Source organism: Suricata suricatta, chromosome 1, assembly GCF_006229205.1.
Source record: "Suricata suricatta isolate VVHF042 chromosome 1, meerkat_22Aug2017_6uvM2_HiC, whole genome shotgun sequence".
Taxonomy (NCBI): domain Eukaryota; kingdom Metazoa; phylum Chordata; class Mammalia; order Carnivora; family Herpestidae; genus Suricata; species Suricata suricatta.
In genome coordinates, this window is record NC_043700.1 from 25,370,925 (window position 1) to 25,398,711 (window position 27,787).

The following is a 27,787-nucleotide window of genomic DNA, read 5'->3' on the forward strand; positions in this document are numbered from 1 at the left end:
GAGATCCATGTCGGCCATCCCGTCACTGTCCTCGAGCGGCGTTCCGGGAGCAACCACAGGCTCGCTGACTGTACCAGTCAGTCTACCATCTTACTGTCAATGTCCCTGAGTGCACACAGAGTGACCCAGCCCCTCCCTTCTCCTCCAAGTCATCCCAGCAGTGCAGTTTTCAAGGAAAGGATAAACCAAGCCAGAGGTGGTTGAAAATGTATTTATTTTTCTTCAAATGATCTTTTTCAAGCAATAAATAAAAACAGACATGTTGACTTTTCTAAAAAACAAAACCAAACAAGAACAAAATGCCCTAAACTATATACATCCTACAGAAATACAAGCATATCAAATGTAGAAATGACATCACTCTGAAAGATGGGGCTATTTACAAAAGTTACAAGTATTGCATTGCTCTGTCTTGAAGAAGCCTCTTCCTCATATGACCCCTAAGCTCTAAGAACAGGCAGGACGCCCTTAGGGGGCGGGGTTATCTTCAAGAGGTGACCCCCCCCCCCCCCCCCCGGCCCCGCACCTTTCCTGCTCGACAAGGAAAACTTAAGGAAAGACCTCAACGTCCAGACACTGTATTCAGTTTGCCAACAATGTTCCACAGATCGGATGACTTCCAAGGAGCCTGAGGTCCCCGGTTCAGGAGGGTGCATGCTCCTGGAGGTCCCGATAGAAGCCATCTTGTCCCTCAGCCAGGCTGGGGCTGGCAGCAAGACCCTGCCGAGCCACTGACCAACCCCGGGCTGTGGTTTCTTTGAGACAAGCTGGTTCTGTATCATGAAGACCGGCTTCCAGCAGCACCTAGCCCTCCAAAAATCACGGCAGTTTTCCCCACCTTGGCTGCACACAGGGTACACGTGGGGAGCTCGCAAACACCCGGACACTTGGGTCCCAGCTCCAGAAATCCTTACTTAACTGGTCTGGGAGAGCCCGGTAGCAAACTCCCCAGTGGACCCCAGCAGACAGCCAAGGTGAACCACCCCTTCAATCCTATGGGCTTGGCCGCCACCTCCCATCCCGATCAACCCTCCTGCCTCCCTCTGTCCACTTTCCCACAGGTGTTTCAATTTTTTTCTCGTGGCATCCCAACCTTGTTGGAAGCTCTGGAATCCAGCTCCAACAAGCACCTGAGCCAAACAGACTCAGGAGGAAAAGACTGAAAACTGTGAGCTCCTGGCCACCCGTTCGCGGCACGTTCAGCCTGATACATCTCCAGGGGAAAGTCAGAGTCCATTACTCTTGGTGCTTCACAAACACCCGTGATCACTGGAGGTTCCGGGAGCAGATGGCATCCCTTGGTCTCTAACGAAGATCCAAGGTAATCAACAGCATGGCTGGTAATCAGTGAACACGGCCATGTTTTCTGGCCATCACAGAAAGCTTGCCATCACCGGAAATCGCTTCACAGGAGAGATGCTGATGGAAAGCAACGTGGCCATTTGAGCGGACCGTGCGGTGGGGTCTTCGTTACAGTTATTTCATCAAAGAGGCTTCTGGTGGCAGAATTAGGCCCCTGCCTCTAAAACATCCCCTTTTCTGATCAAGCCAATTTCCTATCTTTGAGAGTTCAGGGACTCAGCCCGTCATCAAGTACAAAGAAAATGGCTTTATAAATAGCAGTTTGACACAGTGACAGAAGACTTGAGTTGGAAAGTGGGGGGAGACACGTCTGGGAATGGACCTGAGCTCCGACCATCCATGTGGGTGGAATCCAGTCTGGGAAAACACGGGTTTTGGCGAATGTGCACTTGGTTCCACAGAGAGCGAGTCTGTTCCGGGTTACTTTCCCTCCCCCTGCAGTAGCCGGGCCCCTCGCCCAGGTCTATCTGCTGGTGGAACCCATACCCCTCAGCAGCAGAGCCCACCGGACCTCATTCAACACAAAACATAGAGCAACTTCCACGAATCAAGGAAAAAGTGGGAACGGCCAGCCGCACCATCTCTAAATAGGTCCATTGTCCAGGAAGCTTAACCCCTCCACACCTCACCCCCATTCAGCCAAGCAGCTCCTAGGGAACGAGGGAGCCTTTGGCTTTTCTAAAAACAGGAAGCGGGAACTCTGGCCTCACCCAAAGACAGGGCTTGACAAAGGCAGGATGAGTGATGCCAACCCAGGTTCATGTTTATGGAAGGAAATGTAATGAACCTGGTCCTGTCTGGGATGCCAGGATAAGAAAGACCATTCCAACCTGCTTCTGACGTTGAGGCTTGAAGTTATTCATGGATGAGCAAGAATGTTCATTTAGATCTAGACTCACAAGGGGCTAAAAAGAAAAACACAAAACAAAAACAAAAACAAAAAACACCAAAAAAAAAACCCAAACATGCTCTCATTTCTAGACAAGTTTGCAAATACCTCTAAGCTGGCACTCAGTAACAACACGGGTCCACTCTACTACAAATGAAGTAACATGTAGCTTCCCTCCTCCCTCCCCCCAAGCCCAACCCCCACACAAGATCCTTCTCCCTCAAAAAGCCTTCCCTCCATTTAGAAAGGCCCCTTAAATGGCATTACCCAAGAAAGGATTCCAAAATGGCACCAGCGCCCATGGTGCCCCTTCCAGAAGCCGAGCAGCCAGCTCCCAAAAAAGGGGGCTGCCCAGCTCCTCACACCCACTCTCTTCCTTCCCAGACCTGAAACACGGTATCCACTCCCCTCTTTTTATTCAAATAAGGGCCTTTAAAAATATTCGCCTAAGCCAGGGAATTTTAAGAAGGCAAGAATTTGTTGGTGTACTTCCTTTTAAGCAAACTCTGAGTGGTGTACTTCTTCCACTATCAGAGGATTCACGTCAGGTCTGGCTCTAGTTAGCTGGGTTCCCCAGCGGGCTCACCCAAGGACTCCCTGCACGAAAACCTCCACTGCACCTGATTTTTTCAGGAGCACCTTATGCGACGTGGCATTTATCACGGATGATCTGCAAGTCCTCAGGCTGGTGTGTGAGAACACGCTCCCACCGCCAAACTCAACTACCGATCCTCAGAAAGAAAAGGTGGTCCTGTCAGATCGTACAGTGTTCCGTGAGCTCAGGAATGAGCTTCGAAAGTCATCAAAAAGCAGTCCTGCCTTTCTTCCACCTGCCACCCCCCCGACCCTGCCTGCTTCTCAGGGGAGACAATCCCAGGTGAGCTTCCTGCCACCTTGTCCACACCTAGGAGATGCCTCTTCCCTCCTAACCGCTTCGACACGTGCACGCTATCGTGCTCCGCTGCGGGACATCGATAGAAACACAGCCAGAACTCACTGTCGCTAGACTCTTTGTACTTACATACTCTGAGGAAATTCTTAATAAATATTTTTATTTATTATTCAGCATAATTATTCACCTCTTGGTGACTTCGAAAAGAAAACCACATCCTGGAAGATTTCTTCCAAAAACAGAAACAAAAACAAAACGACCAAAACAAAAAAGAAAACAAAACAAAAACGAAAACCTGTCACAAGAACAAAAGGACGAAGCACACAGAACCAGGCACTTCTGGCAAACTTGTTTTCTGTTTGTCCCTTTCCCACTCCCACCCCCCTCCCCCCTTAATAAAACCGGGTGGGCACATTTGCCAGGATCTGTGGGTTTCCTAACTTCAAGCCTTACCGCTTAAAAAAATGAGGTAAGAAATTCCTATCTGAAAAAGTAACAGATGCACAAACCAAACCAAGGTCTTCCCTGCCCACTGAGGCAGCCGCAGCCGTTATTGCTCTAGGTTGGAGTGTTTTGTTTGCTTGTGTACGTGTATTCGAAGTTCTTATTGCCATTCTGGCTGGCCCCAGGCTGGCCCAGGAGCTGCGGAGGGGGAGGGGCCTGGCCACCTGCTCCCCACGCTGGTCAGTCCCCGCGGGCCGGCGCTGGGGGTGGCTCCGAGCGGCCCTAGCAACTGGGGGACGTGGTGATGGGGCTGTGCAGGTAGGGCAGGCTGCTGGGGGCCGAGTGCACGCCCACCGACACCGGGAAGCTGAAGACAAACTGCGACGTGGGGGTGGGGGTGGCCTTGCCCCGCTCCCGCAGAGGCCCGGACGGGCTGGCGGCCTCCACGGCGCAGGACGTGGCCAGCACCTGCGACTCGAACTGCAGCAGCTGCCCCATGAAGCTGAAGTTGGGCGAGATGATGCTCCGCCGCTGCTTGACGAACTCGAAGGCCTCCTCCAGCCGCACCCGCTTCTTCATCATCAGGTAGGCCAGGCAGATGGTGGCCGAGCGCGAGATGCCCGCCTGGCAGTGCACCAGCACCCGGCCGCGGCAGTCCTTCACGGCGTCTGGGGCAGAGGGGCGCCGGTTAGTGCCCCGCCACGCCCCAGGCTCCCCCAGAGGGCAGGTGCAGCCGGCAGGGCGGGGCGGGGGGAGGGGCGCTCCCATTCGAGGAAGAACATTCAGGACGGAGGAGGGGGAGGAAGAAACCCACTGCAAAGGGGAATCTAGAGGATTCCACCCGTTCTGGCTTAGTTTTCCAGACGTATCCAAACAAGTGCACCAAGGTTGGGGAAAATGCGCGGTAACGGCCGGGTAAATCCCAACACACCTTCACGGATTTCCAGGTGCAGACACAAAAGCAATGACCCGATTCTCCTTTTATTTGTTTCTGCCCCGTCCCCAAAGCCTTATCACCCCGACATCTGGAGCCTCGCAAGGAAAACATTATTGGCTTGATAAGCTAACAGCAGGCCGGGGGAGTCTCTCTTCCAGTCCCCACCCAACGCGACGTCCAGGCAGTGAGCCTTCCTTAGAGGCACAGGGAAAACGGGCACACCCCGGAGACAGGGCCCCTTCAGTCCTTCCCTCCACGGCGAGTCCCTGGGGTCCGCTCACCCCCTCCCGCACTCGGCCTCCACCCTGCACACCACCCACCAGAGCCGACCTACCAATGTACTCAATGGCCTCCATGAACCAGGAGCTGATGTCTGCCTTGTGGTTGTCCTCCACCGGGATGCACTTGTACTGATAGTGTCCTTCAAAGTGGTTTGGGCAATCGGAGGAGACGTTCAACAGGGCTGTGATCCCCAGGGCGTCCAGCATGTCCCTCCGGGCAGCGTGGTAGGCGCTGCCGAGGTAGAGGAAGGGAAGGATCTCCACAGGACCCCCCTGTGCCAGAAAGAGAAAGCAGAGTCCCCCAAACATCGTGAGTGTAAGGCAACCAGGGAAAAGGGCTGGGCTCTGGGGCCGGGGAGGGGGGACCTGTGGGAGGCGGGCTTTCACAGGCCTAGGCTAGAACACCTGTGGATCCAGCCCTTTCAGGCTTCCCCTTGGCCTGCTGGGGCTCCTGCGGAACGGAAGGCCAGGCCTGGTGGGCGTCTCCGGCCTTCAGGCTCTGCTCTGCTGGGAGCGGAAACGCCAGGACAGGTAAAGCCCCACCTGCTGGTTCAAGCAGCCCTCCACCCTCCTGATAAACAAAGCAGACACAACACTGACCCTGCCACACCACTTAGGACACAGATCTACACCTGACTCCTTGGCAGGCTGTCTGTTCCGTGGTTCAGGGACTTATTTCACTTGGCACATTAGAAACAGATGCTGTGGTGGCCTCACAGACAAGAGGCAGGATCTATTAGTAATGTGGGCTTCAATTCATGACGTTGTCTGAGTCAGATCAATTCAAATGGTCTAGGATCTGGGAGCAGAGTTGCTGGACCCCATAAATCCATTCTCTAAGTGAAAAGGTTGGTTAAAAAAAAAAGAGTAGGGGGGGGCGCCTGAGTGGCTCAGTCGATTGCACATCCGGCTTCGGCTCAGGTCATGATCTCATGGCTTGAAAATTCAAGCCCCATGTCAGGCTCTGTGCTGACAGCTCAGAGCCTGGAGCCTGCTTTGGATTCTGTGTCTCCCTCTCTGTCTGCCCCTCTCGTGCTCACACTCAGTCTCTCTCTCCCTCAAAAATAAATAAACATTACAAAAAATAAAAAAAGAAAGAAAGAAAGAAAGAGCAGCTTAAGCTGGTTTTCTGAGAGAGGGTGGGCTGACCATTTACATCCATTTGGCATTTGCAATTGGCTTGTACACGGGGTGTGGGGGCCTGGCTCTTTCTACACAGCAGCCCACGCGCTCTGGCTTCAGCAAGCCCCGCGTGTCCGCACATAACTTTAGAGGCGAAGTCAGAGAGTTAGGTCTTTGAATTTTTCCAAATGAGGGTGGTAAGAGGGAAGGAAGGAACAAATGGACCCTCCCTAACACTGTACCACAGTACTCAGGGTTCCCTCCATTCTCCCCACACTAGATCCAAAGTCTCTGAAAAGCAGAAATCTGAACATAAGCCCCCTTTGTCCCCCCTCACTGACCCTTTCTCCCAGGCTCTGGGTCCCGGGTCTACCTGGTCATGCAGAGGGGTTCCGCAGGAGCCGCAGCCCACTTCCAAGGACTCAGCAGTACTGGGGGGCACAGCGGGTGGGATGGTTGCCAGCGCCTTCGTTTTGGAACAGAATTCTGGGTACTCGGAGGAAAACCTCTCATAGCCACCTGTAAAAGAGAAAGGCGTTGAGGTTAAGAGAGTCACGAAGCCAGCAAAAAGCAGGTAAGTACCTGAGTACAACCCCTGGACTGAGGGTGAAACGCCTGGGAAGCTGGATCCGGCCAGACCTACACTGGCCACCGGGTGGCGCTGTGGGCCCAGAGATCACGGCTCTGGAGGCTTCAGGGAGCCGCATTTGGCCAGGATGGCATCTTGAAGGCTGGAAGGAAGTTTTCGGAGCAGGACTTAGGTTTGGGAGGCAGATACAGAAAGGAAGACGTGCAGGGGGTATGCAGAAGAGACTTTCCACAGGACAAAGCATGGAAGACAGGCCACCGTGTGTCTCCAGGAGCCCCGAGGCAGCCTGGTGCTGGGCCCTGGGCCCTGCAAAGATGTTTGTGATCCCCCACCTCCAGTCTGGCCTTTGGAGAGGTTCTGCAATGTGGGAGAGAAGGGAAAAAATTTACCCTGGCACCAGCCCTTCTGGATCTCAGCAACAGAACAGATGCCAATCGCCCGGCCTCGTGAACAGCTGTTCACCAGCAAGAGGCCAAAATAAAAGGAAACGGGCTTAAATATAAATCCCTCTTGCCACATACAGGTTTGAGGCAAGACAGGATTTCCTGACCTGAGAGTTGCTAAGCTCTGGAATGGTTATCTGTGGGATCGTCTTCCGGGGAAGGGAGGTCTTTTAAGTAAAATGAGATAAAAGGCTGACTTCTCTGGAATAGTGTTAGTGCCAAGCTGAAAAGAGCTGGCTGGCTGGGGGAGGGCAGAGAGGCAGGCAGAGGGGCAGGAAACACTAGGGAAGAGAACGGCTTGGTCAGCATCTGATTTACTTGACAGTCTGGGACTTCGCTTTGCGAGTCACTTTGCCTCCACGGTCCATGTGTGGCTCTGCTTTGTATTTTTATCTGGCAGTTTCTGTAGGACCCAAAACATTCGTTCAGGAGAGCCTATAGGTCGTGGAACATCCAATGTAACAGACCCATTCAACCAACACGAATGTCGCTCGCGGCGTTAAACCCTGACATGTAAGCGGCATGGTGCCCTGTTCCTAGAGCCATTCGTGGTAACCTTCTGACATGCAGACATGTGACAGTTAGTCAATTCCTCACCCAGATCCCACCCTAGAAAATTCTGCTCTGCAGAGGAAGGGAACGCTGCTTCGCCACATCACAAGGCTTACAGAACAGGGCGGACATTTTTTCCTCTCCGCCCCGATCTTCTCTGTCCCCCTCCATGCCCTCCCCCGGGGCATACACAAGATCTCTGCGGTCACAGGCCCCACTCCTGCTGAGTCACACTAACCGGCCTCCCCTGGAGGGGAGGGGCCAGGCCTGGCAGTTTCGGGCGCGTTGGTGGCCTTCATGGTCATCTCAGCATGGGGACACCCCTCCTTCCCATTCGGACCCCCTTTTCTTTGTAAGGCCACCAACACCGCTGCCCCAAATGCAGTGAATGATGGGGGAGCAAATGTCTTTAGCTCACATTCCTGAGGTAGAACTCTGGGAGACTTCCTGACCTGTCCCCCTTGACCGGGAACGGGATCAATCAACAAACCATTGTTGAACACCTATATACAAAACCCTTAGTTGTCACTCTGTGTATTTCTATAGGGTTTAAGGATTTTTAAGTAAAATGACTCCTGTGTCCGTTATGTAATTTGAGCTACTCAAATAGGTTTTCAAAGATACGGAAGGCATGGGTGGTGGGCTCCCAAAGCTCGTCACCTAGACAGGCGGCCTTGCAGTGCCCCACTGAGAGCGGGTGCTGCAGTCACAGGAGGGCCACGCCCTGGCCACGAGGTCACAAAGGAAGGAGCGACCCCTCCAAAGGGCAGCAGAAGTAGGAGGAGCCTCAGAGCGGTCGACCCAACGTCCTTCCCTTTGCTGAGAAGGTACAGGCCTGGGTTGAATCCCAGCCTGGTAAATCATCAAGCTGTGCGGGCCTGGGACTGTCACAGAACCTTTCTGAGCCTCGTTCCCCCTCACTTGTAAAGCATGATGAAACCTCCGTGCCTGGCATCCTCTGAGGACTGGGTGGAACAGTCCGTGCTCTGCGCCTGGCCGGGGGTAGGGGGCACCCACTGAAGACATCCTTTTCTGGCACCCACAAGGGGCTGCGGCGTTACTGGCAATTTCCCAGACTCTGGACCACCTTCTCCTCCTGGGCTTTGTTTTCCTGCCCAGCCACAGTCTTGAGATCCGATAGGTAGACAGTCGAAGCGCAGATACCGCACTGTCGGAGCTCCAGGACCCTTCCCCATCGGGGACTCCCGTTGCCTCCAGGTAGGTCCTGAGTCAGCCCCACGGGAGGCACAACAGCCACAGCCCAGGGCTCCCGTGCTGGCCAGGGCTCCGGGGCTGTGGCAGGCAGGGGGCGGGGCAGCCAACTGCGAAGGACAGAGGTGACCTGAGGGGCCAGCCAGGGCTTGAGGGGGGCCACTTGTCATCCGCACCGCCCCCAAGTCTCTCTTAACAGGGCAGAGGGCACAAGAAGGCAGCATTAGAATGGAGCACAAACCTGATTACCGAGGTCTGAGGTCCGTTCCCTTTGGCAGATCTTTAAAGAACAAGCAGAAAGGAACCAAGTGAAAAAGCAGCTTTGCCTGAGGGCCTGGAGCGTCCCAGGCGGCGGCCCTGGAAGGGAGTCTCCCTCCTGAGCTGGCACAGCTCTGGAGGGTCTGGGGCTGACTCTTAGGAGCAGCTGCACCCACAGAGCTCCTTCCTGCAGGCGAATGAGCTGCACTGGGCTGGGACCACACTGAGCAGAGCAGGGACAGCCCCAGAGCACGCAGGCGGGGTGGCAGGGATGGAAGGCGGCAAGTTAGGACCCACCCACGTCCACACCCCACGAGACCAGCACATTCTCTCCGGGTATCTGCTCCACATTAGTAAAAGGGATAGAGGAAAACTCACTATGTGCCAGGCTCTTCCCAAACAGCAGTCCTTGGAGGGGCACTGGCCCCAGCTTTACCGATGAGGAAACTGAGGTGCAGGGCAACCCCGGTTAAGTTAAGGGCAGTGCCAGTGTTCAGGCCACTGGCCTCGAAGCCACCTGCTAGCCTGGCCATCAGGAGCCCACCCTGCTGTGTGCCCATCTCTGCCTGCCTGGTGGTCCTTCTCCTGGGGGAGGCACAGTCTGCTGGTTCTATCCCACTGAAAACACATAATTTTCATGTAGAAACAAAAAGGATCGGAACAGGACACTCCTGTCACCAAACTGCATCTTTCCAGTGCTTTTCAAACTACAGGTTGTCACTAGAGAGTCATGCCTACCGCTTTCTTATTTACGGAAACAGAACAGGATAGAAACTTCTAGAATCCACTGCATTTCAAGAGGGTATAAAAGTTCATGGACCTCTGGTTTCAGATGTGTCTGAAAGGGTCACAATGTAAGGATTTCAGACTGCATCATCTTTAACTTCGAACACTCCTTGATCGTAAATGTCGCAAACTTATCTGCAAAGCCACACGGACAGCAGGTGTCTGAGGTCTGCGTTTCTAGCTTCTGGATGCAATTTCATGATACATACGCCAATGACTTTCCGCCCGTTTTGTGTAGCTCCTATAGGATGTAATTCCATAACATATTCTGACTAATGGTGACCTGTTTTTCCCATGTTCTTAATAATAGACTTTCTGGTCTTAAAGCTTACATTTTCTCGTCTTAATTTTGAAACTTGAGAATCTAGAGGAAGAAAAAGAATATAATCCCCACTCTCACCACCAACTTCCTTGAAGGATAACCACATCCAGAGCTGAACCCCGCACTCTTTTTCTCACACAAAGCAAGACAACTGTCACAGCTTACTGAAAAGGATGGCCCATTGGGCCACACGTCCATGCAGGACTGAGACAGCATGCGTAAAATGCTCTAGAAAGGACGGGCTGATGCAGTGCTGATCCCATCACCGCAGCAGGACCCTTAGTGGGGTGGGGTCTGTGATGGGGACTTATGGTGGGGACAATGGTAACAGATGTCAATATGGCTGTCGCTCTTCCAAGTCCCCTCTTTCAACACTCAGAATGTCACCCGTTCACAGACAGGGGCTTGCTCTCCCGGGACTTCGTTATCAGCAACAAAGTCTGGGGTCATTTGGCTTTGAGAACTCCCCTTGATGTGGGTGTTAACTTAGTAATAAGCACCCACGTGAATGCTGAGCAGGGCTGAAGACTTACCTAAGTGAGCTTCCCACTCGGGGACCACACGCACAGACCTGTGCGTCCTGGGCCAGCTGGCTGACAAGGCCGCCCTGGGGCTGGCTCCCGGTCCCTCCCAGTCCTTCTGCGCTATCTGCTACACCCAGCAAGCTGCTCAGAGCCCTTCCGCTGGGGAGTGAACTTTTCTTCCGGTCAAACTTCCTCTGTTGGGCGGCAACTGCCTCCCGGAAAGGAAACTGGCTATTTGGTTTCAGATGTTCTGATTTTTTAAAGGAATTTCTTGGCTCCTTAAAAAAGCCACCTTCCCTCGGTTCTCAGTGTGTAGCCCCTCTCTCCTACAGGCCCTCAGGACAAGCCCAAGGGACCTGTGAGAGGCTTCCTAGTCATCAGGTTTTTCACTTTCAATGGATACCTACACCCCGTCTTTTGATGCTTCTGTTGAATGGAAATGTCCAGTTCGAAGGACACAAAAAGTGAGTTTGCTTATTCGTGGTCATTCTTTAACGACGGACAACAGAGCCTGCCGTTTTGTGTAATTCCAGTGCTCTCAGGCCTTGGCTCTCACGGGCACTGTGTCATATTTGTAAGAAGAAAAGCCAGTCCGTTTCCCCGTTTCTCTTTGGGTGGAAGGCTTGTGCAACCTCATACCCCCGGGGGTTTGCTGTTTGATGCCTCTGGGGGACTAGGATGGGCTGGTGACAGAGACAAGGCAGAAGACCAGAAGCCAGTCCCCAGGGCTGCCGGATGAGCACCCCGCTCCCTCCGCCCCACTCCATCCTTGGCCCTGGGGGCTGTTTTCTACAGAAAGTACAAGGTCACAGTGTGTGAGGTCAGGCCTTAGGACGACAGCGTGTGGGAGTCCCAACCTGGAGAGAGAAGTGAAAATATATAACTGATGGTCCCACTTTCCCAAGACGGCGCCAGGACAAAATTTAAATCAGAATTTAAAAATGGACAGAAGTCAGGAGCTGAGATGAATTTGAGACACGAAAATAGTAAAATAGTGTTTGTATACCTCAAATCTTCGGTGTAAGACTGACTGACTTGAGAAATACGGGAGCCAAAGAATGACTTCTATCAGGGTAAGAAAATGCCCCTTTTGTCTTTCTCGAATGACCAGGGTCTAAACCCTCATCTGAGGATTTACGAAGGGAAGAGAGGGATTTCAATAGAGATGTGTATTGTAATGAAATCTGAAAAGCTGAACTCTCTAAAGGTTCCCAAAAATGCCTTACAGGATTTTAAGTAAAATCAGCTTAAAGGGAAAAGGGAAATAAAAGTTTGTCCCAATGGGAATCTTTTACTGGCAAAAAGACCAGAGAACGCGGTGATTCGGGTTATCGCTCTTAGCAAAACTTGGATAACATTTGGAAATGTAAAAGCCAAGCAGCATTTTATTGATATGAAGTAACATTTACTCTTAACTATGAATTCTTGCGTGTGCTTTAACTACCTGCAGTTAACTCATTTCTACCAATGCCCTTCCCCGTAGCAGAAACAGAAAACTCAGATTATTAAACACAACTAGGTGGTAGAATAAGGCTGGGAAGGATAATATAACTTCCAAAAATATTCCACTGTTTTTCCGTCCCTGCAGGTTGGCAGAGGACAACAGTCGGGTCTGGCCACTTTCCCTCTCACATTCCCCACCACATGTGCAGTGAGATGTACAGAGAGTCCCCTTAGATGGAAATTAAAATGAACAACTCCAGTGGGAACCAAATTACCCAACCCTTAATCAATTTAGGCATTTACTAAAGATAATCGAGGGGGGCTTTTCTTCCAGGGCTTCCCATTAGTTCTCCGCCCCCAGAGTGCCCTTCCATGAACCCACAGTTTCTTCATTTTACTGGCTTCTCCGCTAGAACTTAGGAGGCACGGCTGTGCTCTCCCAGTGGTGTGGGGAGCAGACACTTCCGGTTCCTGGAGTCCTCAACTCCTCAACTCACTGGAGATGCCTTTTCATTAGAGGGCCAAGGGAAGGAAGAGGAACGTGTTAATTAATACTTCCCCTGCTTGGCACACGTATGAAAGGAAGCCAGGATAAACAGAATAAGACCCTGTGAACCTGACCGCTTCTACCATCACTATAGAGCAAGCCCCTCACCACCACCACCACCACCACTGAATTTTAGGCGGCTGCTTCCAAAGGCAGGCTCCCGCTGCTTAGAAAACACAACTGTTCAGCTGAGTGCCCTGGCTACTCCCCTGCGCCTGTTCCAGAAGACGCATTAGTTCAACCTGCTGCCCGGGCCTAGAACGCTAAAGGATGAGACTGAGAAGCGGAGAGTTGGCCTCCCCACCACCCCAAGTCAGACAACAGGAAGCAATGCAGGGCCTAGTAAAAAAAAAAAAAAAAAAAAAAAAAGCCTTTAGAACGCTCCCTTTTCCCTGTCCAGGGACCTCCCAACGACCAGGGAACTGTCATTTTAGCCAGAGGCGTCTGTCCTACTCAGTCTTTAGCATTAGCCTGGCGTCCAGCAGCTTAATGGCAGGACGGCTCCCTGAACGGATCTGGCTCTGGGCTCTCCCCGCGGGACCCGGGAGGTGCCACCAGCGGGAGGAGGAAACCTTAAAAACATGCCTCTCTCCCCAGCGCTTAAGCGTCCTCAAGCCCGGAAGCCCAGGGGCCAAGGTCCCCGAGCTGCTGCTCTAGGGCGGTCCCCTACGGGTTTCTTCCAGGAAGAAAAACAAAACAAAACGCAGCCAGCCTCCACGTGGGTCTGCACTACCTCAAGAAGGGCCCTGGCTTCCGAGCCCGCGAAGGCAGGCGCAGGCTCGGGCTCTCCATCAGGAGGGATCCAGGGCAGCAAGGAAAGTCTGTCTCCCGGGAAAAATTTCTCCCATTGCCGCCATGGACGCCGACACTAGGCAGGGGAGGGCAGGCGCGCTCAGCAGCCCGGGTCCCCACACTGGCGCGGGAGGAAGCTGGACGCGCGTCCGCCGGGGGCTCCGGGCACAGCTCGGCCCCCAGGCAGGCGAGGCCACCGGGTCCCAAGCGCTCCGCTCCTTCCGGTGTCACCCCTTCCCGGCACTTTCCCTTAAAGCGCTTTGGGGAAAAGAAAGGAAAATTAGGCTGGATCGGAGGTGCAAAAGGCAGCTCTCACAGAGAAAGAAAAATCAGCAAAATCGCCTTAGCAGTTCACCCAAAGGTCAACAGCAGCATATCCCCGGCAGCTGACAGGTCAAATGGCCAGGAAACAACTGCCGAGAACAAAGCCCCCCGCTGTTCGGCAGGGGCGAACCCGGCTCGGCGGCACCGAGCAGTTTTGCTGGGCTTTTTGGAAAGGGCGGTTGGGGAGACGTTTCCGCCCCTCCTCCCGCCACCACCTCCCTTCCTCTGGGGAGAGCAGGTCCGGAGTGGAAAGAAAGGAGGGAGGAGGCGAAGGTCGCCGGCAGGGAAAGGAGCGGCTCTTTGAAGGCCAGGGTCTGAAACGCCTCTCGGGGTCGGAGGCGAGGACCGGACGCGGGCGAAAGAATGCGCGGAATGCGGCGGTGGGAGGAAGGGGCGCAGCGCAACGCTGCATGGGCGCCCCCCCCCCCGGCGCCCCCCCCCCCCCCCCCCCCCCCCCCCCCCCCCCGCGTCCTGCCCGCTCTCCCGCGCCAGCAACGTCAGGGGCCGGGACTCGACGAGGCCCGGCAGGTGCGGCCATGGCACGGTCCTTCCAGTTACTTAGATAGCACGCGGTCCTCTGAGTCCTTTCTGACTTCCAGATTCGACTAGAATTCCCGTCTCCGAAGAGTTTCGCCAGGGTTCACTTAAGTCAAGCACGCGCTAAGAGTCGAGAATCCTTTCTGAACAAAAGGTCGTACTTCTCCGTGGCCTGGATTTAAAGGGCACGGTCCCATCTCTCGTTCCCCCCCGTCCTCCCGCTTCCCCCCTCCCCCGCGCCCGGAGCTGGGGTCTGGCCCGAGGCGGGAGAAGTTGGCCACCTTCCAGGCGGAGCTCGGAGTCGGGCAGCAGACAGCCGCACTCAATGTCCACAACCCGATCTTCCTTTCGGCGTTGACCGAGCCCATCCCACCTCGGCGCTCAGCCTTCTTCACCGCCTCCCTCACCTCTCGGGCTCAAGGGGTCGGACTCCGTGCCAGGCCCCAGCACGCCGAAACAACAGGCCTGACCCCCATCCCGCACACTGGCCCTGGGAGCAGCTCCCACACTATACATAGGTGGGAAACACAGTTGAACCGCTACGCCGAAGGGACCTGACGGTTACTGAGTGTAAATAAATGCGGTCTCCAGGACGAGTATCGACTTGCAGGTGACAGAGGAAACGCACCCTCCCCGTCCCTGAGGACTTCAGGAGCTCGCACTTGCACCTAAACGCACAGAGACCTTCGACACCAGCACGCACAAAGGAGTACTCGGGGATCCTCGCAGCCACGAGTCCTTGCGGGCACTTCTTCCCTGCCCACTAAGGCGCAGGCCGCCAAGCCCCGCGGAACCTACCCTCCAGCTCGCGCCCCGGCGCCCGAGTTTACCTTTGAGCAGGCAGATGTCGGTGCGCTCGGCGTTGCGGCGCAGCGCCTGCACTACCAGCGACACGGTGCTGTCTTCGCGGAGGCTCTCCGCGCGCGGGCTGCGCTCGTCATAGACGATGACCGCCGAGTAGAGGCCGGAGCGCAGACGGGCGCGCACCTCCTCCTCGGCGGGCAGGATCTGCTCCAGGCTCACCGAGCCCTTGGCCCGCCGCCGCACGATGGTGTTGCAGCGCACGTTGACCGAGCCTCGGATGTAGCCCGCGCTGTGCGCCAGGAACGGTCTGCAGTCCAGGAGCAGGCACTTGCCGCCGCTTACTAGCCCCAAGGCGCCGTGGCTGCCGCTGCCGCCCGCGCCGCCGCCGCCGCCGTTCTCTTCCCGGTTCATCAGCCTTTTGAGCACGCTGCAGTCCATCTCCCGCAGCTCCTCCACCGTCACCATGGTCGCCAGGAACCGCGGCTGCTGGGCACGCGAGGAGGAGGCGAAGGACACCCGGGCCAGCTGGGCTACAGGAAGGGGCAAGCGGGGGCTAAGAGAAGCGTGTGCAGAAGTGACCACAAACTTGGCCCCCACTTGGCCTCCTGCGGGCGAACCTCTTCTCCCCGGTCCCCTTCCTCTTGCAGTCTCGCGGTTACATAGCAGTCCGAGCGGCCTCGGGCACCGGACAGCACCGCGCGCGGTGCTGTAGGGGGAGATGGGGGGGGTGTTTATTGGAGAGAGGACCACGGGCTCCCTTCTGTTGCTGCCTCTATTGTATTTTGTCCGTTGTGCTGCTGCCGCCGTAGCCGCCCCCGGCGCTGCCTTTCGGGCCGCCGCTCCCCACCAACAGCCGGAGCTCTGCGCACTACCCCAGCCAGAGTTTCCTCTTTAGCTTGTAGATGTATTAATGCTCCTCTGCACTCCCCCGGGAAGGGGCAGATTCATTACTACCTCGCGAGGCCCCGCCTCTTGCCATTCTGGGCCTCGCGCCCTCCCCCCGGCCCCCGCGCAGGCTCCCCGCCCCGCGCCGGCTCCCTCCGCCCCGCCCGCCCCTTCTCTGCCCCCTCCCCTGCGCGTGAATGGAGAGCGGGCCGCTTGCGCCAGTCATGGGAACGCGACGTCACAAAGAACAGAGTAAACAGGGCGGTCGGCGCTCGCCTTCAGGCCCATTCATAAAACCGAGACCTAGAGGAAGAGGGAGGCGGCCTCCGACCGGCAGGAGAGCGGCCGCGCCGGGACTTTGTGAATGGAGCGGCCGCGGCAGCGCCTGTCGCAGTCCCGCAGGCCCGTCCCGGCCTCTTCGGCGCGCGTCCCGCCGGGACCCTAGGGGCAGTGCAGCCATGCCACCCCGCCGCGGCGATGCGGCGTTCGGCGTACGGAAAACGGCCCGCCGGGGAGCCGGCCTACCGGAGGCCGGGGCTCGGTTTGGAGGTTTCAGTCCTTTTTGCCCCCGCGCTTCTCCCTTAGCAGCCTCGAAGGTCTCCTCCCGCGAACCGAAGTGGAGAGGGCAACGCTGCCCCGCTGCCCACCGGGCCTGGCCGGAGACCTCCTCGCCCGGGGCGTACAGAGTGCGTTCCGCTCGGCGGGTCATTTTATCAAAGCGACTTCTCAGACGTTAGCTTCTGCTTTCGCGTGATCGATTTTCATCTCAAGCCATTAAATCAGCTTTATAGCTTCCCGAGGAACGTGGGCAAGCCCTAACTTACAAGATGAAAGAGAGAAGCCCTCCTGCCCCGCAGCCCAGCACTAGTGAGGTGTTGGGTTTGTTGCTTTACGACCCAGAGGGAGGCATTAATTACCGGAATGGTGTTCCTATATGGAGGAAGGCAGGGGTGCCACGGGGTCCTGTCCACGCTTCCTAAAGATGTTTATTGAATCCCGGTGGAGGGAAACCCCGAGGTTTGGGGCTTTTGGAAAAGTCCTCACCTCATCTTGCCTGCATGTGAATTGTTTTCTCAGGAAATGACAGTTACAGTCTACATTTGGTGCGAAGCTAGACCCTGAGAAATTGACGTGTAAAGGATTTAATAAATTCGAAGGGTGATTCGGGTTTCCATGCATCCCTTTTTCCAGGTCATGTAGTATTTTTCCCGCGCCCCCCCCCCCCAGCTTTACTTAGGCATTTAATTTCCCAAAGGCTGCTTTTGGCACAGGGTTGGTGCGCACCGCGGTGGGAACAAGGCACAAGCCAAAAATTATTCGCCCGACATCTTGCCAAATCTTGTTAGTGAGAATTAACCACCGAGCGGGGGAATTACAGGACTCGCTCGCGGCCCCGGTGGAGGCGGGGTCGGGTCTTCCATTCTGGGTCTCCCCTGGAAGTACGACCCAGGGAGCGACGGCCGCCGCGGGCCCTTCCCGCTCCAAACTCGGCCTTCCGCTCCGCCTTTGTTACTGGCACAGCGATTCCCTGGAGCTCGCACCTCCGGGCCCCCAGGACCCCCTCCTCCACTCTCCAGGGGGGCCTCGGGAGAGGGCCTCCGCTTCCGAGGCTTCCCACTGCTCCCCACCCACTGCGCCGCGAATCCCCTGACATCCCAGGCTCTGGTCTAGTAGGGGATCCTTCTTTTACCTCGGACTACAAAAATGGCTCAGCGTGGCACTGCACCGATCTTGTCTCTATTTAGAATATTTTATTTTGTTCATATATTTTTTTTTGCAGTTAACTTTGTTTTAAAAAGCACTGCAGTTTTGATCCCTGATTTTTCGGTGCCTCCGAAATTTTAACGCCTAAGGCACGCTGCTCATAATCGGAGCCCTGGCGGGGGCCACAACTGCGCGCAGACCCAGGCCTCCGGGTGGCAAGCCCTTGGGCGCCAGGCACTGGGGGGTGGAGGGAGGTCAGCAGTCTGAGGCTCCCTACGTGACCTCTCCGGTGGGAATCACTTCCTCCCCAGGGCAAAGGGGGCCCCCGTGTTCGGTTTCGTATTTGCTGAGCGGCAGTAAGGCTCTAAGGACTCGCTCTCACTGGTACATTAGGAGTGTGCGCCCTTTCCAAGGAGCTCCCCCCAAGCCCCGGCCGTCCGGGGCGGCCAGGAACCCGGCCATGCCCGGCCCGCCGACTGAGCACTCTCCCGGGCTCGGGAAACGGCGGCACCTTTATATGAGCATGGACAAGATTTCTCTTGGAGGAACCTCTCAGTCGGAGGCAGGTCTGGGCTAATTTCACACGTGTCTCAGGAGCTGGAGAGCCATCCCTGGGCCACACTGGCCGCGCTCAGTGAGCCTTTGTTTCCCCAGGCCGACCCCCCGCCCAGTGCTCACGTGGCCGGTAAATAACCGTCAAATCCGGGGGCGGGGGGAGGAAAATGCCCAAGGACAAAGGCGTGCTTTCTGCACCTGACAGTAATCCGTGGTGGCGAAGGGGATTCACAAGGAAGGTGGTGTGGGCGGGGGCGCAGGCGTGTGTGTGTGTGTGTGTGTGTGTGTGTGTGTGTGTGTGTGTGTGTGTGTGTGTGTGTGTGTGGGCGGGGGCGCAGGCGTGTGTGTGTGTGTGTGTGTGTGTGTGTGTGTGTGTCGGCGGGGGCGCAGGCGTATGTGTGTGTGTGTGTGTGTGTGTGTCCAGGTGCCCGCGCCTGCGCGCCCGCACCCTGGAGGGGAGCCGCAGCTTCAGACTTACTGTATTTAAGCCAGCAGCAGCTTTAATTACAAACGCGAATGCCTGATTTTTGAGACTAATAAAAAAAATTCAACTCAGGAAATTCCGGAGCCTTCAGTTGTGTGAATTTCAGCAGATGAAATTCAGATTTTGTATTTATCCTATTCTCTGTAAGCACCCTAGATAATTTTTTTGCATTTTTAATTTTTGGTATTGTGAGTGTGCCGGCCATTTGGTTCCCGGCTCAATAAATACAATGTGAGGGCTACCTGATACCGGCTATAGAGACGTCAAAACTCGCTTCCCATTAATGTGCAGGCTGGGAGCGGTCAATAAGGTAGATCTTGGAAGAAAACAAAAGCGTTTGGTAGGAAGACATTGTTTCAATGTCATTTCAAAGTTAATTTAATTAAGGAAAGGCATATCTGCAGGAACTGGGGTGGGATTGCCCAGGGAGAGATGTTTTATTTATATTCACCAGTAAACCTCCAGGTGAAAATACTTTAAAAATTCGCTGTGACATGTAAATCCAACTTCTCTTTCATCAGACAGTCCTTAGACCGACCTTATTAGTCACTGGCCACCTGGCAAAACCCCTGCTCTTGTTTAAGAACATTTCTTTCCAATTAGGATGTTGTGTGATCTGGGAATTTAAAGCCCAGAGTGAGATCCCCAGAGAGGACTATGGTTTCTATTCTGGTTTCGATGCCAGCCTCTGACTCACCACCCTGTCCCAAAGTGCCTGAATAAAACTTGCTTGAAAACCCATTAATGAATTAATCAAGGTGGCATTGGAAAGAAAGGGTGTGTGGATTCTTCTTTCCTGAGCAGAGAAGTTACCTTGCTCATTACTCTCACTTGGAACACAAAGGCGACTGACTTCCGCTCAGGTCATGATCTCCGGGTTTGTGGGTTCGAGCCCTGCTTCGGGCTCTGTGCTCTGTGCTCTCAGAGCCTGGAGCCTGCTTCAGATTCTGTCTCCCTCTCTCTGTCCCTCCTCTACTCATGCTCTGTCTCTGTCTCAATAATAAATAAATATAATAAAAATAAAAAAGAAAGAAATCATCCGCTTTGCAAGGAACTGTTGGTTAGGCTTCCTGATTGGAAAGTTTCCCCTCTGGCAATGAGAATGCTCAAAAGGACTGGGAATCTGTCTCATGCTCCTCAAAGCAGAAGTGTGGCCCCTGCGTATTCCTAGGCAACATGTACAAATGAAATTGAGGCATGTCTGTCCTTCCCTGCCCACCTCTGCTCATCAGGTCAGAACTCAAAGGCAATGGAACGTTCTTCAACATTTAGACTGAACGTCACCAAACAATGTCAAAAACATAGCCTTAAGTTTTAGACCTGACTTTGTCACATTGATTTTCTCTGCATAATACTATAGAACTTGCTAATGATTTAAAAGGCTAGGTTTCTAACCTTAGGGTCTCAGCAGAAAGATTTTAATACATTTCTCGGTTCACTAATCTATTAGAAAACTATTCAAGCCAGGCTATGCCACCATGTATGATCTTGGGCAAGATCATCTCCTCTCCTGAGTCTCATTTCTTAGTCTGCAAATGAAGAGTTGGGGCAGGGCAGTTTTTAAGGTCTAGTCCATTCTCCGCCCTGTGTGAATCCACACAGAGAGTTTCCTGTCGGCCCCAAGCCCAGACTTCAGCAGCCTTCTCCTTTCCCTCCCCAGAGCCTGCCACACTAAATGCGCAAGACCAAGAGCAGTCTCTAACTCCTATCTGTCCCTCTTTTGCTCATGGAGAGCAAAGTTGGTCGTTTTTATTTAGACGGTTTTTGTCAAGTGCTAATATCCCCGAGTAGCTTGATAAATAAATGCTGATAACATTTATTCAACAAACACATTAAACTCAGTGGGGGGAACAAATTTGTCCAAAACACTGACCATGATTTCAAAGAGTTTAGTCGGGGTGTGAATGTCATTGTATGTTAGTGCAGGGCGGGATCTAATATCATTAGGGAAGAACAAACAACAAAAAAAAAAAAGCCAGGAGAATTCAGAAAAAAGGGAGGAGGGAATTTCACGATGCTTCGGGATTAGGGAAATGGAAGAAAAAGGCCAGTGCTAATGAAATGCATTTCATCTACTTATCCTTGACTTCTCTGTTAGGTCCTTTTTCTTTTTTAACTTTTATCCCACCTCTGACATTCACTCTGTCCTTGTGCCTTATATCTTTTCCTTTCATTTGTTAACCTCTCTTTTTCCCAGTGGTTTTGCCTGCTAAAAATAGATGAGCGATTGGTCTGAAGCCACAAGAGAGCCAAGATGATGCAAAACCTCTGTGGAAAATCTGTGCCATGTATAGTGAGCTGACCCGAGATGCCAGATAACCTAGGTGTGGGCCCAACTCAGGTGACAGTGAGTGACACCATCTCAAGCAAGTCAGTTACTCTTGATATTAATTTTACTACCTGTAAAACTAGGAAAAATAAGGTCATTATTATTTCCTTTTCTTTTTTTAGGACAACAAAATATCTAAATCACCTTTCTAAGGACCCAGCCTTGGTGAACATACCTGCCAAATCAAATGTCAAATACACACTCAGTAGAGAAATTTGGACTTATATAACTATTTTTATAAAAATTCTTACCAAGAAGTAAATATTAAATCACATTTGCTTATACGTTTTCAAATCTTCTTTAAGTTTTTTTTTAATGTTTATTTATTCTTGAGAGAGAGACAGAGCATGAGCAGGGGAAGGGCAGAGAGAGGAGATACAGAATCCGAAGCAGGCTCCAGGCTCTGAGCTGTCAGCACAGAGCCCAGCGTGGGGCTCGAACTCATGAACCACGAAGTCATGATCTGAGCTGAAGTCAGACACCTTACCGACTGAGCCACCCAGGTGCCCCTTTCTAAATCTTATTTAATTGAAAGCCATAGGAACAGCCCCAAATTAAGATTATCACAGAAAATCTGGGACTTGGGGACATTATTTTCATTAGAGAAACAGTAAAAACAAAACAAAAACAAACAACCAAGAAGACCCATGTCATTCTACCTATTTGCTACCAAAGTTCCTATCATAGCTCAGATGATATTATCCACTGATATCCTGCCTATTACACACAGGAGTGTGTGTCCTGCCTATTAGATGTTTATGCTATTCTTTGCTTCTACAGTTTGGCTTCACTGAGGTTTTATTTGAGTTGGTTAACTCTCATCAAAACTGTAGGGGAATAAAAAAAAAATCTTTTCTCTACCCTCTAGGTTTGTACCTGGGGCCTGCAAATTAAACTGACAAAGATAGATTAACAGGAGAAAAAGCATTTAATTTTAATGTTTACTTATTTTGAGGGAGAGAGAGACAGACTGTGAGCAGGGGAGGGGCAGAGGAAGAAGGAGACACAGAATCCGAAGAAGGCTCCAGGCTGCGAGCTGTCAGCACAGAGCCCGATGTGAGACTCGAACCCACAAACCGAGAGATCATAACCTGAGCCAAAGTTGGACACTTAACCGACTCAGCCACCCAGGTGCCTGAAAAAGCATTTAATTTTAATTGATGTTGGTTGGGTTTTCGTTGTTGTTGTTGTTTATTTTGGGTTTTGATTTTTGGGTGTTTTTTTTTGTCTTTTCTTTTAAACATGCACAGGGACTTCACAAAATAGAAATGAAAACCAAAGAAGTGATTAAACCTAAGGACTTACATGCCATTTTAACATAGGGCGATAAATTGTAGATAAATCACCAGACAAAGGAGGTTTGGGCTACTAGGGCTGATAAGGAAAGACAACTAGGAAATCTATGGGGGAAACTAATGTTAGATAAGGACTATTTAAAAAGATTTGTACAGACGCATCTTGGTGCCATCTCTATCTCTGGTCACGAGGATTGCTCTCCTCTTTATGCGGAAGGAGAAGGAGACACCTGCACAAGGGAAGTGTATGCGCTGCTGTTAGGCAGGTGGGAAAAGGAACAGAGAGCTCTTCTTGTGTCTGCTTTTTTCCAATTGTCTTTAGCTCAAAACAATCCTTTATGGCAGAGTGGCATATTTGGGGATGCCACATCCTGACCCCCTTTGTAACCATATCACAGCTGGAGCCGGTACTGGGTAGTGCAGAGAAACGTATCAGAGTTTCAGCATGAGCTTTGCTTGCGTGATGAACCGGTCCAACCAATCAGTGGCTTTAGAAACCCTTAATCCTTTAGAAACCCTGAAGTCCTTATTTCTAAGTTTTCAGGTTAGACAGAAGGGAGAGGCCAAGAACCAACAATTCATGAATGAGAAATATCCACCTTTAACTGACAATTTTAGCAAAAAGCAAAAGACCTTTGACGGTGCAGGAGATTGATCAATTCACTTAAATTGAAATAATGGTGGTCTGGACACAGGGCATGAACAGCCTCTCCCAGCTGGATAGGGTGCTCAGATCACCAGCCCCGCAAAGGAACAAGAGGAGAAGCCCCAGGTGAGGAGAAGCGAAATGTCTCTGCTCTCTCCCAGGAGCTTCTCAGTGGGCTGCCATTCTAAGATGCCGCTGCACAATGACACCCTCCCCATCCCCCCCCACCATGCACCCCGGTCCCCATATCTGCCACCATCGTTACTTCTGCACCAGGAGCTGCCCCTCCTTCAGTACAGATTTTCCTCCTTTTAATCTAATCTGATGCTTAATCCATTTTTCGGGTTTTTTTAAAGAAATGCTTTGGACCTTGAGGCATCAACATACAAAAGGAAAACAGCTAGATGTGCTCTATTCTTCTCCAGATGAGAATTGTAGTCTCTGTCTAACTTTTCAGCTTTGATTAGCATAACAATCCCCAGGGGTTTGCTCACTGAGGGAAATACCCAGGGTCCTCTTTAAGCAGTGGTTAATTACATCCTGCTATTTATCCCATTGATTAGAGGTTAACTAATTTGCACCCAGCCAACTCCATTTTTAATCTAATCTATTTCTCTTTTTCCCCAGACTCCTGGTGTCCTGGATCCCGTCTGTCACACGGTCTTGAACCTCCCTACCTAGGAAAGAAGTAATGAGAACTGTCTTCTCCTCCAGGTGACCAAAGGTCCCTTTGCCAGGCCCATCCTTGATCCTGAGCTATATGCTCTCCAGGCCTGGCTTTCATTTGGTGCAGTGGAAGAAGACAAAGGCTTCAGAGCCAGACAAATGTGGGTTTCCACGCTAACTTGGCCATTTAGCACCTGCAGAACCTTGGATGGGTTCTGACCTTCACTTTTCACATCTTTTCAATGGGAGTGTTGCTAAATGCTTAGACTAATTTGGGGGAGTGTCGTTTTTCCCAATTTATTCCCTTTCTTTTGGAGAATTTTTTAAGAAGGTGGGAGATGCCTGTGAGGCACCATTTCTGATTTATACCCGATTCTTTCCACGGAGGTGCAACTGGCAAAACTCTGGGTGCCCTGGAAAGCACAGGCAGGTTCAGTGTCATCAGGCCAAGCTACTGAGCCAGCCCAGGTGTGTGCCCGGGTGCTTGCCCATCAGCCAATGCGCCATGGAAGGCCCCAGATCCTTTCTGCTGCTTCCTACTATCCTAGACTGCTCCATGCCCCCCATGCCCCTCGATATGTCTCTGTCCACCCCATGTATCCCCACAACACATCTCACTGTGTCAGTGAGACCTTCTGTGACCCATCAGCAGGAAATGCAACCCTTCCCGCTTCTGATTTCCTCCAACTGTTGCTGCCTTGCACTCACTTCTTTCTTACTGTTTTTGCACAGTAACTTCTCTTTTCACCGAGAGATGTGAGAAATGTCCTTGATGAAAGGTAGCCTCCAGTTCTACTCCTGGGCAAACGATCTGTCTTAGTTTGTTGAGGCTGCTATAACAAAATACCGCAGACAGAGTGGCTGAGACAACAGATACTTATTTCTCAGAGTTATGGAGGCTGGGGATTCTGCCCAAGGTCACTGTGCCGGCAGATCTGGGGGCTGGTGGGGCAACCCGCTTTCTGGCTTGCAAATGGCTGTCTTTCCATGACATCATCACACAGTATGGAGAGAGAGGAGGCAAGCTCCGGCTGCTCTACTTACAAGGACACTAATCGCATTCACCAGGGCTCCACCCTCACGTCCTAATCAGCTCCCAGAGCCCCACTTCCTGGGCGTACCATCACCTTGGGAGTGAGGGTTTCAACATATGAATTTTGAAGAGACACAAATATGCAGTCTGCAGCAAGCTTCTCACTTCCAAATGGAGATTTCCTTATTTTCAGAGTTAGAATTAAACTCATCTTACTACATTTGATCTTAGTCCAAAGGCCGAGAAGCGATAGAATTAAACTCATCTTAGACATTGCGGCAAATTCACATGAAAACCCCTGTCCATGGTATGTCAATGGCAACGCCATAGGCTCTGTTTCTGAACCTTGATGCAATCATCCGGCCAGAGCTCTACACAGAAGGCTTGGAGCCGAGATCTATTGACGGACTAATTACTGTGATGGTGCTTGGAAACAGCTCCGAGGCGTCTTGTATCTCCCCCTCCCCTCCTCCTCCCCGCCCCCACCTCTCTGCTTCATTTGTGCTCCCCACATTCTTTCACACGCCCTGCAGGATTCACCTGCTCCAGCACACCACCACGGTTGCTGGCTTCTCTGCACACCTTTTCCTCCACCTTTAATGTGGTTTTGATGTTCGTCGCCAGGAGACCCAGGACCACAGCTCAGTTGCCTGCACAGACCCATCCGGGACCCGCAGCATCCAGCTAGTCCACGGGGCCAGCTGCTCCTTGGACTCCATTAGCTCGATCAGCCGTCCAAAGCTCCATGCGCTTTCTGATCCTGCCCTGAAGAGGCGTGTGCTTTGCAGGAACTTCTGACCGGACTCGCTGCTTCCGCTCAGCTGAGGCGCACAAAGGCAGTCACACTGAAAGAGGCTTATGTGTGTAGATTGCTGTGCAGAGCAGAACCCAAGCTAAAAGGGTATACTTCCTGGCCCGAGGCATAAACACCACATCGAATTTTTTTTCTCCTTTCATAAGGGATATTTTTCAGGCTTGTAATGAAGTGTGGTCAGAATGTATTCTCTTCTAGAATATTAAGTCAGGCAGAGGTTTTTTCTTTTTTTCCTTTTTCTCTTTTATACATGTGAATAAAAGTGGAGTAAACAAAGCATACTGTTAAATATTTTACACAAATGTCAGTGGATGTAATTCTAGAGCAGACATTTTTCTGGGGGATTTGGTGTTGGTTTAAAAGGAAAGGCAGATCAGATGAGGTCCCTTACACAGTAGCTTCACGGTGCTGGGGCTGGGAGAAGCACCAAAATGGTTTTTTCAAGTATCAGGATTTCCACTTCGAAGTTAGCAAGTTTGAGAAATACCAAACCGCAGAAGGCTAAAACTATAGATTCTTTTGGTCTTACTTACAAAGACCCCTGTTTCTATGCCTTCTTTCTAACTGACTGAAAAATCAAGAAAAATGTTGTGTGTGACACTTGGGTGGCTCTGTTGGCTAAGGGACTGCTTTTGGCTCAAATCATGATCTCACGGTTCGTGGGATCGAGCCCTGCATCAGGCTCTGTGCTTGATTCAGAGCTTCTGCTTCAGATCCTCTGTCTCCCTCTCTCTTTCTCTGCCCCTCCCCTGCTCATGCATTCTCTCTCAAAAAACAAAAAACCAAAAGAAAAAAGAAAAAATGTTGCCGACAGACTTAACCCTTTCCTGGGGAGCAACTCTGGCAAAGGCCTTTTCTCCTGTATGAAATTCTCCAGGACTTCAGAAGATGAAATGTGTTGGGGCGGGGGGGAGGGGACACACAAATACGTACAGGATGCACACACACATATGCCCGTGTTTGTGTGTACGTAGACATCTGCACAAAGGTATGTGTATACATTTTTTTCTTCTTGAAACACCCATTTCCGACCTCCCTCCCCATATGCGGGCTCACTTCTGTAAAACCCCTTGTTACTTCCCCACCCTTGCCATTCAAAGGGGTTTCTTCCTCTTCCGTTGTGTGTTTTAACTCCTGTTCACTGGTGATAGGATGCATTCAAATAAAGTGCTCGTGAAGTTCAGGGACCAATTCCATTCCACCTCCAGTCTGGGTTTTCCCACACGTCTTCAGCTGGTCACCGCTCTGGAAGGTCAGCGGTAATGACTAGGTGACGAATGGCCAGGGGAACAGGGAGCTTTGGGGACGATCCAGCAGTGAGCCATCTTGGATTTCACTGGCATCATTGCAGAGGAGAAAAGCGGTTGCTCCAATTAGGCCACGAGAAGAAGGGCCTGGCTTCCTCCCTGGCCAGTGCCCCGAGTCAGCTTGTGTCTGTCATTCGGGAGGGTTGCTGTCTGTCTGTCCCAATCCCTCCTGCACTTCTTCCAGTCCTGTTTTTTTTTCTTTATTTATTTATTTTGAGAAAGACAGAGTCAGCATGAGGGAGGGACAGAGAGAGAAAGAGATAATCCCAAGCAGGTTCCACCCTGTTGACACAGAGTCTGACGAGGGGCTCGAACTCCTGAAACCATGGGATCATGACCTGAACTGAAACCAAGAGTGGGTCGCTTAGCCAGCTGAGCCTGCCAGATGCCCCCACTTGCAGTTCTATTTTGAGAGGGCCAAGCAACCTCTTCCGCCTACTTCCTGGATGGGGCTCCTTTCTGAACACGACCCCATGTCAAATGCCCTGCACAGGGTGGAGACAACATGAGCACCCAGAAAATGGGGACCTGAGTTAGTCAGCCTGGTTATAACAAAGGGCCACAGACAGAGTGGCTTAACCAACAGGAAGTTAGTTATTTTCTTAGTTCTGGAGGCCAGAAGTCCAAGATCAAGGTACCAGCAGGGGTGGTCCCTTCTGAGGCCTCTCCCCTTGGTTCATGGGTGGCTGGCTTTTCTCTGTGTCCTCACAGCGGCTTTTCCTCCATGTGTCTGCGTCCTACTTTCTTCTTTGTATAAGGGAGCCAGTCATATTGGCTTCGGGCCCACCCTTATGACTTCATCTTAACTTAATTACCTCTTCAAAAACCCTATCTCCAAATACATACATCACCTCCTGAGGTATGGGGAGTTAGGATTTTAATGTATGAATTTTGGTGGCACAACAGAGCTATGGTTAACTCTTCCCAGAAACGGGCCTGAAATCTTCAATATCAGTCTTCTTGACACTCTCCCCAGGGGGTAGTTCTGTGTGGCTGATAGAGTTCGGGC

General features: G+C 52.2%; 1 protein-coding gene and 1 long non-coding RNA gene across 4 annotated transcripts; one reads left to right on the forward strand and one right to left on the reverse strand.

The window, feature by feature from the left end:
• Positions 1–3,259: 3,259 nt before the first annotated feature.
• DUSP4 (dual specificity phosphatase 4) lies at positions 3,260–16,041 on the reverse strand. The gene is made up of 4 exons (XM_029935538.1): positions 15,087–16,041; positions 6,301–6,446; positions 4,859–5,078; positions 3,260–4,255 (listed from the first exon to the last, which is right to left on the reverse strand). Exons 1-4 carry the CDS (start codon positions 15,523–15,525, stop codon positions 3,870–3,872), a joined length of 1,191 nt encoding a protein of 396 aa, XP_029791398.1. The 5' UTR covers positions 15,526–16,041; the 3' UTR covers positions 3,260–3,869.
• LOC115288321 lies at positions 8,288–25,748 on the forward strand. 3 transcript variants are annotated; one of them, XR_003906938.1, is made up of 4 exons: positions 8,288–8,729; positions 10,946–11,077; positions 23,586–23,672; positions 25,282–25,748. It is a non-coding gene; the product is annotated as an uncharacterized LOC115288321 (long non-coding RNA). The 3 variants fall into 3 exon arrangements; XR_003906937.1 differs by having other exon boundaries at positions 23,586–25,748; XR_003906939.1 differs by lacking the exons at positions 23,586–23,672; positions 25,282–25,748 and adding an exon at positions 11,725–12,002.
• Positions 25,749–27,787: the final 2,039 nt, after the last annotated feature.